The sequence below is a fragment of the Struthio camelus genome, chromosome 2 (genome assembly GCF_040807025.1).
Source record: "Struthio camelus isolate bStrCam1 chromosome 2, bStrCam1.hap1, whole genome shotgun sequence".
NCBI lineage: Eukaryota > Metazoa > Chordata > Aves > Struthioniformes > Struthionidae > Struthio > Struthio camelus.
Window position 1 is genome coordinate 40,229,803 of NC_090943.1, and position 14,639 is coordinate 40,244,441.

General features: G+C 43.6%; 1 protein-coding gene across 1 annotated transcript in view; it reads left to right on the forward strand.

The window, feature by feature from the left end:
* The first annotated feature begins 1,922 nt into the window (after positions 1–1,922).
* Positions 1,923–14,639, forward strand: part of CHN2 (chimerin 2) — a 167,226-nt gene continuing 154,509 nt past the window's right edge. The window contains exon 1 of the mRNA XM_068935251.1: positions 1,923–2,134. Coding sequence (XP_068791352.1) covers positions 2,086–2,134 — 49 coding nt within the window. The 5' untranslated portion in view covers positions 1,923–2,085. The remainder of the gene's footprint in view (positions 2,135–14,639) is intronic.

Consider the following 14,639-nt stretch of genomic DNA (forward strand, 5'->3'; position numbering starts at 1 on the left):
GAGTAATAATAGCTAAAGCTTGTTTTAAGGGTTGTTGCTTCTCATATGGAGCAAGCTATATTACAAAATAATATACCTGGAAAACCTGGAAAAGCCAATTGCATCAGATGCAGGCATATAGCTCCCTACCTGAATCCCAGAGGGGGTTTGAGACCCCAGCTCCCCTGGTCGCTATCGCTCGAGCAGCTGTTACTGGTTTGTGGCTCGGCCACTAGAGGGGGTCTCGATACCTGTTTTCCCTGGGAAAAAATAGGAACTGGGTATAGGGCGTTAGTAATCCGGATTTTCTTTTACGGGAGGAGGGGGAAGTGGCTGGGTGCAGGCTATAGGAAGTGCACGTAGTTTGTATGTTCATTTTGAAAAGTTGTGCAGCTGGGTGGATAAGGCTCAGTTAGTAAAAGAAACTTTAACTCTATTTCTCGCTCTGCTTGAAATAACTTTTTATAGACTGTTATGAAACAGCGAAGGCTTTCATAAACCATCATCAAGGCAAACCCAAAAGGATTACTGGCTTCTTACAGATCTCATGCCAGCAAGACTTGCCATGCCACTTGCTTTTGACAACCCTGTGACAGCTGACCATGTTCCCGCAGCCTTCTCGCCCTCATTTTACAAAACGGGAAGAAAGCCTTGGCTGGTGATAAAGCATTGTGGACACAAAAAAATCATAAACAGCAGTCAACAGAGAGAAATCTTCTTGGCTCTTATTCTTTCACATTTTCCATTATGAGATCAGGCAGTGGGTGAGGATGGTCCCGGTCCAGACCCTGCCATGCGACACGCAGCGGGGTGGCAGCGGACCTCGCCACAGCCTGAGGCGTCTCCAGGAGTGGGGCGACAGCAGGCCTGGCTGCTGCCTGGGGCATCCCCAGGAGCAGGGTGGCAGCGGGCCCAGCTGGTGCCCAGGGGTGTCCCCAGGAGCAGGGCGGCCACATGCCCGGCGGATGCCCAGGGCGACCCCAGGAGCAGGGTGGCAGCAGGCCCAGCCGGTGCCCATGGGTGTCTCTGGAAGTGGGGCGGCAGTGGGCCTGGCCAGTGCCTGGAGCATCTCCAGGAGTGGGGCGGCAGCGGGCCCAGCTGGTGCACGGGGGTCTCCAGGAGCAGGGTGGCAGCAGGCCCAGCCGGTGCCCATGGGTGTCTCCAGAAGTGGGGCGGCAGTGGGCCTGGCCAGTGCCTGGAGCATCTCCAGGAGCAGGGTGGCAGCAGGCCCAGCCGGTGCCCAAGGGTGTCTCCAGGAGCGGGGCGGCAGTGGGCCCGGCCTCAGCTCGCACCTTGGCCCCCGCTGCATGCCTGAGACCTGCGGCCGAGCACCTGGCAGAGACACCCAGTAGGGAAAGGTGTCGGTCACGACCTTTAGAAAACAGAAGCCAGGAGTCAAAAAAAAAAAGCGAGGGCGAGAGCGTGCCAGGCAGGAGGTGAGGAGCAGCAGGCACAGGAGGAGAAGAGAAGCAGACAAAGGGAAAGTCCGAGGCAAAAACCTGCCCCGCACTTGCCGCCCTTTCTTGACGGGGGCTGCGCGGCGCCGCGTGGCCCTGCCGGCGGGGCAGCGCCGGGGGCCGGGGCCGGAGCCCACCGTCCCGGAGCGGGGGAAGCGGCCGGTGCCCGCGGCGGGGCGGGGGGGGGGCCGCGCCGTGCCGCCGCTTCCTTTGTGTGCGTGAGGGGAGGCGGGCGGCGGGTCTGCCCGCCGGGCTGTCAGTGCTGCCCGGGAGGAGGCGGGGAAGGAAGGGAAGGGAAGGGAGGCGGCGGCGGCGGCGGGGAGGGAAGGAGGTGGCAGGGCGGCTCTGCCGGCCCCGTCACAAGGTAAGCCCTGCTCGCCGGGCGGGCAGAAGGCAACTGGAAGCGCCGCGGGGCCTCTTCCCTGACCTGCCGAGCGGCTTCCCCCGCGCCGCGGGCAGCGGGCGGCAGCGCCTCGGCCGGGCGCCGCCGCCGGCCGCGCAGGAAGCCGAGCGCGGGCTGCGGCGGCGGCGGCGGCTGGGCGCTGCGCTGCGCGGCTCCGGCACTTTGCGATGGGCTGGCGGCAGCGGCGGCCGGACAGCAGCGGGGGCCGTCGCCGGGCTCGCAGCTAAGGGGTGAGGAGGAGGGACCATGGCAGCATCCAGCAACTCCAGTTTGTCCGGCTCGTCGGTTTCCTCCGGTAAGTTTCTCCCTCCCTCCCTCCCTCCATTTTAGCAGGGAGCGTTTTACCTGCTGCCGGGCGCCCCGCGGGCAGCCACCGCCCGGGCGCCCCGCCGCGCTTTGCCCGCAGGGGCTGCTGCAGCCGCGGGGGCGGGCGGACGGGACGGGACGGGACGGCCTCGACGGGGCCCGGCTCGCCTCGGCCCGCGCTGCCTTTGTGTGGGGCGGGCAGGGCGGCGGGAGCGAGCGGCGCCGGGGGGCACCCGCCGCCCCATGGCTCCCTCGGAGCGAAATGCTGGCGGGAGGGTGGGGACACCCGAAACGCGTGAAGTACTTCTGAGAGAGCGGGAAGGGCGCGATCCTCCTCCCCCCCCCCCCCAAAAAAAAGGAGAAAATAAAGAGGGGTTAGGTACAACCCCCCCGGGGGAGGGGGGTCTGCGAGTGGCGTCGTGGGGGGCTTCTTGCCCGGCAAGGTGGAGGGGCGGCTGCGACGGGGCTGGGGGGGGGGGAAGCACAGGAAAGTCACGCTGCGTTTCTGGGTAAGGCGGCTGGGAGATGAAAGCGGTGGTCGGGTGGCAACGCCGCGGTGCGCTTCTCCGCTCGCGGGATAGTCAGCGCCGGGTTTAAGCCGCGGTACGCGCCTGAGAGATGGGCAGAAAGTCCTCGCCTGCTGTTTCAGGGGGCTGAAAGTAGAAGGGTGAGCAACTCTGGGGTTCAAGGCACTCGTGACTCGGGGTTTTACTGGAGGTGCCCGCCTGAGAATTTCTAAGAGCGCCTTTTAAACGTAGCCATAGCTCCTGTGAAACGCAGACAAGCTCCTCTTACTGTCAGTACAACTATATAAAATATAAGTAAATGTAAAAGGCAACGAACAGCTATGGGTTTTGTAAAGATGGTGTATGTGACTTGTACACTGTGTGTGTCTGCACGTGACACTTGCAGCTAGATCCACAGGAAGAACTGGCTCCTGGAAAAGAAATGCTTACTGTGAGCCCTTACAATAAAAAACACAAAAATTGCAAGCCCTGACTGCCTCAACCAGAAAGCAGCTAAAAGAAGTAGATACCTGCAGTTCTGCCTTGTGTTCGTGTTCAGGATGCAAGAGTTGCAAGACCAGAATGAAAGCAAGCAAGAGTCGGCCCAGCTCAATAGCCTTCTGGATAAGGCACTCATTTGGGCACTGTGATTTTCATTTTGTGGATCATTTATGTTTTTCTACATCAAAGTTATGTGATAAAACCGGAAACAACCCTAAAAGCCTGGACTGGAACACAGGACGCTCTTCCCTGGTGATGTGTGAAGCGCCAGAAGCATGTTGGCCGCCTGCTTACTTTCCTTGCCCCATGAACCTCAAATTTTTTCTTGCATCATGTTCCAGCTTTAACGGAGGTGTTCTGAGAAATGATGCTCAAAGCGTATTTCTGAATCCCCTCGGGCTATACCACATCTTGACTCCGGGTTCTGCCCCCTAGTTTGACAGACGCAGCCCTAGTTCAGGCACCTGACCTCCAGGGAAGAGTGGGAGTTCAGATACATCCTTGTTCTGAGCATTTGATACCAGCTAACTCCAGCTGGCTTCTCATTCAGCAGGTGAATCTAGCACTAAACATCTGGTATAGGCACCAAACTCTGCACTTCAGATCCACCTCGCTAATAAGTATTGTAAAGGGTTTAATAAGACAACTGATGGCCCTTGACTTTCATTCTTTACAGTGTTTGGGTTTTCTGTTTTTATTTCAGTACATTCAGTCTGTATTTTTTCTATGTGCATACTAATCAGAAGTTAAATTTGCTACACTGTGATAAAGTTTCCAATATTAGCAGGCACACCGTATCTGACTGTGAGCAGCCGTATTTTGGCTGTCTGTGGTTTCATTTCTCAGAACTCAGCAAGTCTTGGAGCATATTTTTTACATAATCTAACCACACAGGCTTGCTTTTAAAATTACTTTGGTAGAATTCATATGCATGTTTAACTTACCAAGATGAAGACGTCCAATGATATAATTATTTCTATTCAGTGGAAGAAGGAATATTACAGTATCACACTACATTGTACTAGTAGAGAAGGAAGTAAAACTTGTGGCTGATAGCAGAATACCAAGCTGTAAGACTCAGCTCTACCATTCATTTGATGCTTGGCCTTGATCGAGTCATGTAACATGCTGCTGGATCATTTACTCAACTTTAAAAGTTGTACAGTGTTTGTCTATCTCATAGGGAGCTTCTGGAGTCAAATTAAAGCATCGTTCACATCGTGCTTTCAGATCTTGAAATAATTTAGGAACAATTTCTAGATTTTCAAATGCATTTTAAGCTTCAGCAAAATACACATTTTAATGACTGTAGCCGTAAAGATATAGCCTATGTAACAGCATTCTGAGAAGAAGTAAAACCGCTCATGGTAGGAGCATATACATAAGATTTCTAACTTGAGACCACTGGCAGCGTGGTTTGAGGTAACAGCAAAAGATCTGCCCTGCTTTTGTCCTTAAATTAATGTTTTACATTACTGTTTTACAAATGGAGAGTCAACACACCTGAAGAGCTGTGACTGCAGCTATTAATTAGTGTTAAAACAGATGTTACTTAGGGATCTGCTGCTCCTTTGCTTTCACAGCTAGAGAATCTCTCTCTGTCTCTTCAGAGTTGGTGTGCTGGTCTCTGCAACTCCTCTCATGCTGCTAATTATAGGTTCAATAATGTTAGGTACTTGCCATGGGCTGACCTGACAGGAGTCTGTGAAGGATTTTTTTTCAATCAGCCAGCACTCACTGGCAACAAAATCTTCAGTGCAAGAGAGCAGTGGATATCTGCATTGTATTTCTTCATGTATGGCTCTGCTTTTGGTGACAACTTAAGCTGCTCTTTGACTAGTAACGGTCACATTTGAATGTGGCTGGGGGAAAAAGGGATATCCTGTGTGGGGGGAGGAAGGTGGGCATGTTAAGTAGTTAAATTAAGTATTCTCCTTTGGTCCTTGGGTAAATCTGCCCAGAATTTGAAGTGCTGAAATTATAATTACTTCCATTGGGAGTTCCACTTTACTTTCCCATAATCTCTTCCATAGCAAATGCCCAAGTGATCTATTAGGTTTATTCCTCACAAGCTCCTAAATTTTGTTCTCTCTCTTTAGCTGCAGTGCTGATTCAGCCATAAGCAGCATCTTTTCTTGAGTGCCCTCTCCTATCCTGTAATGAGGATTGTACGTGTTTGTATGGTTTTGGTCCCTTTCCTTCGTGCTTCCTTCTTTTTAAAATAAACGTAATCCCTTTTCCTTGCCCCTCCCATCTTAGTATTGACCTTTATTCTTACTCATTACGATCCTCCTTAAATTTTTTTTTTTTTAACTTTTCATCCTTTCCTGGCAAACAGTTTACCTCCTGCACTTTGTCACTGGCTGCCTCCAGTGTCCTCCACCCAGTAGCCAAATGGTGATTGTTCATGACTGACAAACTTCAGGCTCCGCTTTCTGGAATGTAAATTCAGTAGTAGGTGAAACCCAAGTGAGGAGATCTTTGTAGCTACGTCTGCTCTGCTTTCTAAGGAGTGAAAAATCCAGCGTGCTTCCCAACTGGGCTTCATGTATCTGTATTCCTAGATGCCAGATGTCTCAGCCTCTGCACAATTGTGCAGTCTAAACCTAGCACAACCAGGGTGTAAATCCCAGCTGCCTTGATGATGTTAGGCCCTTCAAAAAAAGAGCTCTCCTTGACAAGTCGTCTGCCAGATAGCTTCACTGTAACAGATAGATAGGCTAGGCATCTTGGGCTGTCTATCATCAAGGGAAATGGCGGCATCCACACTGAAAGTAAGTGTGAATCTAGGTCTGCTAAAGGTTGGGATGTAATCAGACTTTCTCCTCCAGCAGGGCTCAAACTGTGCCAAAATCTTTGCCTGAGTACGAGCCTGTGCTCTGAGAATACTAACTCTGGAAGGATTTGAACACTGACCCAAGCCAAATGTATTTACACATGCCAATGTACCCAATATTTTGTCTTTTCTGTGAATTCCAGAGATAAATTTGCAGGTAATGGAGAAGGAGTGGGGGCTGAGGAGATAACTATGCACCTTTTTGCTTCCCATCTGAATTGTTGCTTCTTCTTCTGGTATGTGCATTCAAAACAGTACCTGTTATTAGACTGAATGTTGCAGCTGAAACACATAGGCCAGCTTTCTGGTAGAGACCTGAAGAAGGGCTTGGGTGTCTTATCTGGATATTTTTATTTTTCAGCTGTGTCAGCTGCTCTAATGAAAGATAGCAGGTTTGTAAGGAGAACTAGTATGTTTTTATAGACTCAGAATTCTATGTAGAAAAAACTGCTATAAATCCTTGTTTGAAAATCACCATTTATTGATGATTTTTTTAATTTGAAATTGGATAAATACATTTTTCTATCCTGAAGTTCAGGGAGAAAAGGTCTTTAAGTGTCATTGATCCTCATTCAATTAATAATGCAGTTTATGGCTTGGAAACTAATTCTTGTCATAAACTGAAAGGTGAAAAATCTTTTTTATAAATGAACAGATAAACGTTGTATAAAGGCAGCATCGTTCTCAACTAGGTGTTTTTGCACATGCAGTGCATTGTGAGAAGGATAAAAAGCGCTTACCAAGGAAAGAAGAGAAATCTTTGATGGTTCCAGTAACTTAACAAGGTCAAAATAAAATATTAAAGGCTCATGACTCTCTGGGGGTCATCAAGGTGCTAAGATGTGAAATAGGCAGCTATACTGTAAAAATGAAAGTCAACATAAGCTGATTTTAATTAAGATGCTAGCAAGTGAGAAGAAATGAAATTACTATTGTACACAAATTCAGAGGGATTCTAATTTGGAAAAAGATTAGTAAATGAACATAGATGTTTATTCTCAATGTTTTAATAGAAATAGTGTTGTGAAAATCCTACATGAAAGTTATAAAAATAATATTGCCATTATGCTGATAAGGTGCTACTTTTGATTCAAAAAGTGCAATAAAAGATTTTTTTTTTTTTTAAACCTGTTCCTTCAGCCAAGCTTCTACTGGCCAGGGTGGTTTTGTTCTAAATTAAAGCTTAAGTCTTTTGTATTTGATGATAATAAAGAACATACCATTCTTACTAAAAAAAATTCAAAAGGGAAAAATGCCAAAATACCCTATTCTGATGTAATGATTGCTCCAGCAGTTAGTTACTGAACACGTAGGCTGCAGATTACTGAGAATAAAATATACTGGAAACTGATACTCTACATGTCTGCTTCACAATTTAGCTTATATGCATACTCTGTGAAGCAAAAGTCTTATTTTTCTTAGGGATCCGCTTGTCTCAAAGACATATGTGTAGGATCAGCCGTACAGGTGTTCATGCTGCCGCTATGATGACCTTTTTGGATACCCGTTCAATTGACTAGTTCTTGCCTTCTGTTTGACTGGTTCTAAGAAGGCTTAGATACGCCAAATGCTGTAGGATTAGGAGAAGGAATATTTGAGGTGAGTCTTGCACACAGCCCCATGTATGTCTGTGCCCAAAATGTTTTACAAGGCACTTTTCAAATTGTGATAATTCAGTTAGTGGCGCTTAGGTGAGTCTTAAACAAGGTGTTGTAGACAAAGAAATGTTTTTTAAAGTTGCTTTGTTTACATATAACAGAAGCATACCTTTGGCTAAAGGGCAAGGATGACAGGGTTTGCCTCGCTTGCCTACTTTGAGTGCTGGCAGAAGGTGTTCCCATGCTGGGGGGCCAGTCTGTTGTTACTTGCTCTCCTACAAAAGGAAGAGCTTAAATATTTGGAGAGCTGTCTATTAAGGAATGGCACATTAATATTGCATGAAGAAAGCTTTTGTTGCAGGGAAATGTAGCAGGATTTGTACAAGCAGCTATAAATCTATAATTCTCTATATATCACATTCTTTACAGGTGTAGTCGCGGTTCATCTAAGAATTATATACAGTAGCTAGTGTAAATGTATAGTTTTAACTGCTTTGAATAATAACCTGTTCTTGCTGTCTTTCTGACCTTTGATTATGAGAATGTAAATTTGAATTTTACATTTGGAGGTGGTTATTACAGACCACGAATCATGCACAATTCAGCAGTAATAGTTTCATCACCCTGTTTTACTAAGCGATAATCCAGATCCCGAGGCTGGAAAGGGAGTGTATCCTTGGTAAAAGGAAACTGATGTTGCAATAGTGGCCCTTGTAACAGTAAGATGCTTTAAAGTTTGCTGAGGAATAGGCTGAAACTTGACAGCATAGACTCATGCGTTTGGTAAGGTAAGGAGAGATGAAAAGGTGTTTAAAATTCAGAAGAGTGTGCGAGTGTCACTTGCTTTGTTTCTGGTATTATTGATCAAGGTCATCACAAAAGAATTAGTTCGGTAAATAAGACATCTGTTCTGAGGAGGTCTTTATCAGGCAGTCTGATTCCCCGAAGTCAAGGTGTCTCAGTTCCAGTATTATTACTGACAGCATAGAAAGTACTAGGTGGACCCTTTCTTATCATCAGTAAATCACATGTCACCTTCTGTGACCTACATGTCAAGTCACATTTCTGAATTTTCTTATAAGCTTGTCATGTAGCTGTTCCTCTCCTTTCTTCTCACCTTCTTGTTGCCTGTTTAAACATCGGTTTTAACGTTTAAAAAATGCTATAAAGCACACTTCTGGTGTTACATTTTTTGTTTCACCAAAGAAAAAAATTGAATGTTAGGAAAGATGGAGGACTTAGTTTATACAGGAGATTCAGCCTGTTGAGCAGATACTTAATTGCTAAAAGTTTGTCATGTCTTGACCGATCAATTGGTTAAATGTTTGGCTTCATTTCATGGCAAAGAACGAGAATGAAAAGCACACGTCATGTATATTCATGCTGGAAATGGCCATTGGAAAGGCAGGCGCGAGTTCCTGGGAGAAGTGGTTCCTCTGTGTCAGCACCTTATAACGTCCTAGAGGACCTATGCTGTGTTCAGAAACAAAAGATGCCCGGCAGCTCTTTAAAGACTAAGTTTCCCCGTCAAAAGACGTGGAATCTATGTTGCAGTGTTTTTCTAATGCTTGAAGCTGCACTGAATCCACCTGAATGCCCTAATAATCTAGATCAGAAGTGCCACAAAGGAGGAAGGGGGAAGAAGCTTCAGAGACCCAAACAAATCCTCCATTTTCAGTATTTCCAAGGTAGTTAGGTGGTTGTTAAAGGACCTGGTATTCTTTTGTGCGGCTAAAGTACTACCTCACTCACAAAGTGGTTTAATCAGCACCACCTGCTTGGGAAGTGGTGGGTGTCTCCGTGACCTTGCTAAAGGCAGCATTCAGTGGGTCCTGAGCAGTGCTGAATATCCTTTTAGGTGAAATCTGGGATAGGCAGTTTCTACTGTCTTTTCTTGTTTTCTACTGGTTATTTGAAAGCCTTCAGGTACAGTAGAGTCTTTTCATTTGACATTTACATAGGGTTAAGTTCTGTCTCTCATTTTAGCGAAGCTGTGTGTAACAACTGCAGTATTTGCTTGTGTGTGTTATGTTGTGCTGTGGCCTCGCAGACAATGCCAGCTCTTATATCTTCCAGTTTGAAGCAGTTATATTGAGCATGAGCATGTTCCCTGTTTAATAGTAAACAATATCCTTTCCTGAATGCCCTAATTCAAATGACATTGTCAACAGTAGGTACAAAACAAGATAGTTCCTTGCACAGAGACATATATAAACTGTGGGACTCTGGCACGGAAACTTAGGGGATGCTAATAGCCAGTGTGGACTATTTAACACCTTTAAATAATTCTGTGAGAGGAAGAGCCATTCAGAGCTGTTAAACACAGCAATATCACCTCTGTCTAAAGAAGTCCTTGAGCTGTATTTAGGCAAGGAAACTGTACCCACAAAATATATACACCGTATGCCTGCCATATGCTTTTACTCTTCCTTAGGTATCCACTGATAGTCACTGTGGGAGGTAATCTACTTCTCTCATCTACTTAGGTACGTAGCTCGTAGAGTTACTGTAGAGTCAGCATGCCAGGACCTCTAGGTCTTGCTTTGTAGAGTTAAGAGCTCCTAAAGGATGGGGAAAAAAAATGGGGTAATAACATATGGGATATTGACATTCTGTGTTTCAGTTTTTTTTTTTTTTTTTAAACAAAAAACAAACAAACCAGCCAACCAACCTATATTGCCAGTAGGCCTAGTGGGAAAATCTTAATAATAGTGTGCTGTATAGAACAGTGTATAGAGTAAATGACACATGGTCTGTTGAGCTGGTTGGGTCTCAGTAACTCATAAAGTATAGAGGGGAAAGTTGCTTAACTTCTTTGTGCTGTCCTTTCTGTGTCGTCAGCTCAGTGCACAAAAATATGTCAAGGCAGTCAAAACAATCAGATTTGTCTAAAACCCTTCTTCTTGTAATTGAAATTTTCTTCCTTCTTTTCCTTTGATTTCTGAACATAAAGCTGTAGCTGAATCACCTTTCTTTCTTTTAAACTCAGATATTGAGGCTAGCAATTAATTAACTTTTCAGAGCTACAGCAGAGCTTTTCATGTAATCATACAGTTTTAAGATTTAGGGCTTTACAAAATAATTGAATGTTACAATCAAATTTCTGTAAAATTCAGAAATTTTTATTCCTTTAGCACATAGAGGCATTATAAAGCTTAATTAATTGCTTGTAAAAGATTTTGTTTTCTGAATGAAAACCCTTCATGAACACAAGATATTTAGTCCTGACCCTTCAAGCTGCTAAGTACCTTCTGTTCCCTCTGCACCGAGGTAGTAAATCAGCGTCTTGCAGGACTAGGCAGTTGCTTATCTGAGTATATTTATGCAGTTTCCATCAAAGCAGCATCTGCTGTTGTGATGGGTAAAGTTATTACAGGCTACCTAGTAAACCTCCCACCATTCAGTTAACGACACGTAACATGTTTAATATTGAGTGCATTTACATCATATGTATAAAGAACGTGTCAATTCATTGGTGATGAATTTCCCAAGATTATGTACAAGACGTAAATTATCTATAATTTGGATAAATACCTGCTTCTTGAGAAATCGTGTTCTCTGTAACTCCTGATCTCCTGCCAGGCAGACCAAGATAATGGACAGCTGTTACCATCATGCTGCTGATAGCTCTACATCTGTTTTATTTTGCAATCTGAAGCATGTATTTAGGTTGTTTTGTGTTGAAATTTGTTACTGAAAGAATATTAAACCCTGTGATGTCTTAAAAAAAAGTGGAAAGACATTTCAATTCGAAGCTTCCTCTGATGGTGCTAGCTTGAGTCTAACGTATTGATGTGTGTTGTAAATTTTGCTTAAGTTCAGAGAATAACAGTGAATGATGACTTAAACAGGAGTGGCTACTGTGGATAAAACTTTAAAGCTCTTGAGTGAATGGTTGAAACTGTGAGAAAAATTAAAGCCATGGAAATAACAATACTGTGACAGGCATATGTATTCTCCTCTCCCATTATGACACTAAAGACAACATTAAAACTGTAAACCATTGTAAAATAAAACTGATTACCTGCAGAAGGACTTAGATAAGCAGATGTCAGATTGGTGAGAGTGTACAAAATTATGTAGACGAGAGAAAGAGATTTTTATTTAGATTATATATAGATAAGAATACAGAAATCTGGATTCTCTTTACAAAGTGAGTTGGTATATTGGACCATGGTATTTCACAGAGGTCAATGTTTATGTTTTTACTATAGAAACTGGTCATTTTGGTAGTAGAGGAGTATATCCTGGCATTTGAGAGCAAGCCTTAGGTACGCTGACAGTATGCTACAAAACGTTGAGTGTGGTCACCCCATGTTGGATTCAGGCCTTATCAGGTGTTTCTGAGCGTGTGCATGAGTGGAGGAGCTCTAAGGAGTACCTGAAAACGTCAGTCATTGGCCTTGACAAATTAGGTAATAAACTTTTTTCCTCTGATTGAACCAACAGTTGGCTGTCAACGTATAAGAAGCTTCCTCTGCTACAGTAAGATTTCAGGTACATATCCTAGAAATTGTACTGTATCACATATGAGGTTCAAAGTTCTTATGGACTCGCTGAGAGCACGTACTTGCAGCGAAAGAGCTCCTGGTTGCCATCTGTAGTGACTTTCCATATTGCAGTTTGAGCATTTTCTCCTGGAATTTGCAAAAGTGTCGTGAGCACAAAAGGAAGAGGTTTTCTGTGCGTGCTGTTGGGGTAGCTCCATTGGGCAGTGCCGCTGTGCTATTCTAAGCAGTTGTCTTGCTTCCTTTCCGAAGTGATGAATTACTTGATTCAGTAAGCTCCAAGGGGGAAAAAAAAATTCTCCCAAATCCATTAAATTGCCTTTTACCTTTCATTTTAAAAATAAAACTGGAAAAATAAAGCTTAAGTGCAACTGCAAAGGGTTAGGTGCATTGTTATTAATGATTAATATAACAATAAATCTTTAAGCCCTGAAGACTTAAGAAGTCATATACTGCATGATTTCTGCTAGAACTAAAAAATTTATGTGCAGTTCATATATGGGCATGATGAATTTATTTCAGGAAAAAGGTCTAAAGAGCTGTAATGAAAGAAGTGTTCTGACATGGAAATATTCTGGAATATATACTCCTGAACACACTATTCAAATAAGTCATGGTAATGTAGATCATTGACTTCAAAGGTGCTGCGTGAAAGGTGTAGAAATATAACATTGATTATATTCATTAGTGGAGTAGCACTAAGTTGCTTTTTTTTTTTCTTCTCCTTTCTGCTGATTGAATTCTTGAAAGCTTGTTTCTTTGTCTTTTCAGACATATAATGCGTTTTTGGCATCAGGAACTTAAATCTGAATCTGCTGTTTTCAAGAGCTGTTTTCTTCTTTTTTTTTTTCTTTTAGTTTGATGTTGTTTAGCACAGGGGCATGTTCACATGCTGGTTAATTAAACATAAATAAATAAATAAATGAAAGAACCTAGAGATAAGCTGCTTCATTTCAGAGTAAATCTTTGCTAAACAGAACAGGTCAGTTATTAGTTAAAAGTATTTATACTATGTGTATGAGAGCTGCAGTCAGGATTGGAGGTCTGGCTTTCCTGCATGCTGTTGAACAGGATGTTATAATGACTATATTTTCATTTGTACTGAGATACATTTGTAAGGAGATTCTGTGGAAAGGCCACAACAAGGTTCAGGGCTATGTAGTTTTAGAATAAACTGCAGTGTGGGCCCCAAAAGCTCGTCACTTAAAAAATGCTAGAAGTATGAGGACTATCAGTGTGAAGTACAGTCAGAAACAGTGAAGAGTTGGCACAGTATTATTAACTGCACGTGAATGTGTGTGAATGTGTGTGTTTGAGAAAATAGTAGGAACAGCGATGTTCCTATCCCCCCCACCCCAACACACACACTCCCTGTTTCTTCTTTAATTCTGTTCCAGTTTTAACTAAGAAGCAGGCACACGCTGTCCTCAAGGAACTGCCGTAGAGGGCTTTGACTCCTGAAAGCCTGTTCTTTTTAGTTTCTGCCTCATATTTGTTTCAGTTCCTTTGATCTCTGTTGGTTTGATGAGTGCGTGTCCTCACTTGGAACTGCAGTTGCTCAGATATGACAGTAATAAATATATTCGCTGAAGAGTGTAATTTAAAATTTATGTTATTCACAGTTATAATAATTGGCAAGTACTGTAGCCTAAATGGTGAAAGTGACAGGGAGTTCAGATCAGCTTGATTTCTAAATATAATTAGTCAGTCTATCAATATAGCTGATAAACTTATCAAATCGAGCTTCTCAGAAAATTAAGGAAGAAAAAAGTCGATATAAAATGATTGTAAGTGTAACTGAGTAGTGTAATTTACTTTCACTTTACAGGAAAAGACTTGCAGCTCCACCTCTTAAGTAGCTTTAGAAAACTGCTTACTGACTCCTGGCGGTAGTGTATTGATTAAAAGCTTCCAGAGTGTCTAGAAAATGTAAGCGTATAAAAATTTGTCTGAAAATGATGAAAACTAATCCTCACAACACCTGTTTCATAACTGGGAGGAAGAATTGGGCAGAAAAATGAAACTACTCAGCTAATATCAGGGACTAAAATTAAAGTCAGCAGGGGGCAAGAAAATAAGATTTTTCGATAAACATTCTTGATTCATAGGACTGTACTGCCATCCTAGACCTCTGTGGGAGTTTTTGCTCATATAAAAGACATTTAGAACTTATTTTTTTTCTTGATATACTTTACCTTATTTTTGTTTGGTAGAATAACATGCCACATATTTGTCCATTATACTGTGATTCTCTTCATAGGATCAGTTAGGACATGTTTTGTCTCAGTAAGATTTAATTATGTTTCCCCCTCCTTTCTCATATTTGCTCTTTCCCTCAAAACACAAAGCTGTGCAACACTCTCAGGCTTGGGTTTGCCACAGAGTTATGCTTAAACTAATTAAGTAAATCCTAGTAACTTCAGTTATGGGAACAGTGTTATCCTGGATGTATATTCCTGTAGTTATTCAATCTGATGCAGACTTTTCCTGTCCTTGATGATCAGACCCTTTCCTAATGAACATTTCAGGAGAGGTTTATTGGTTG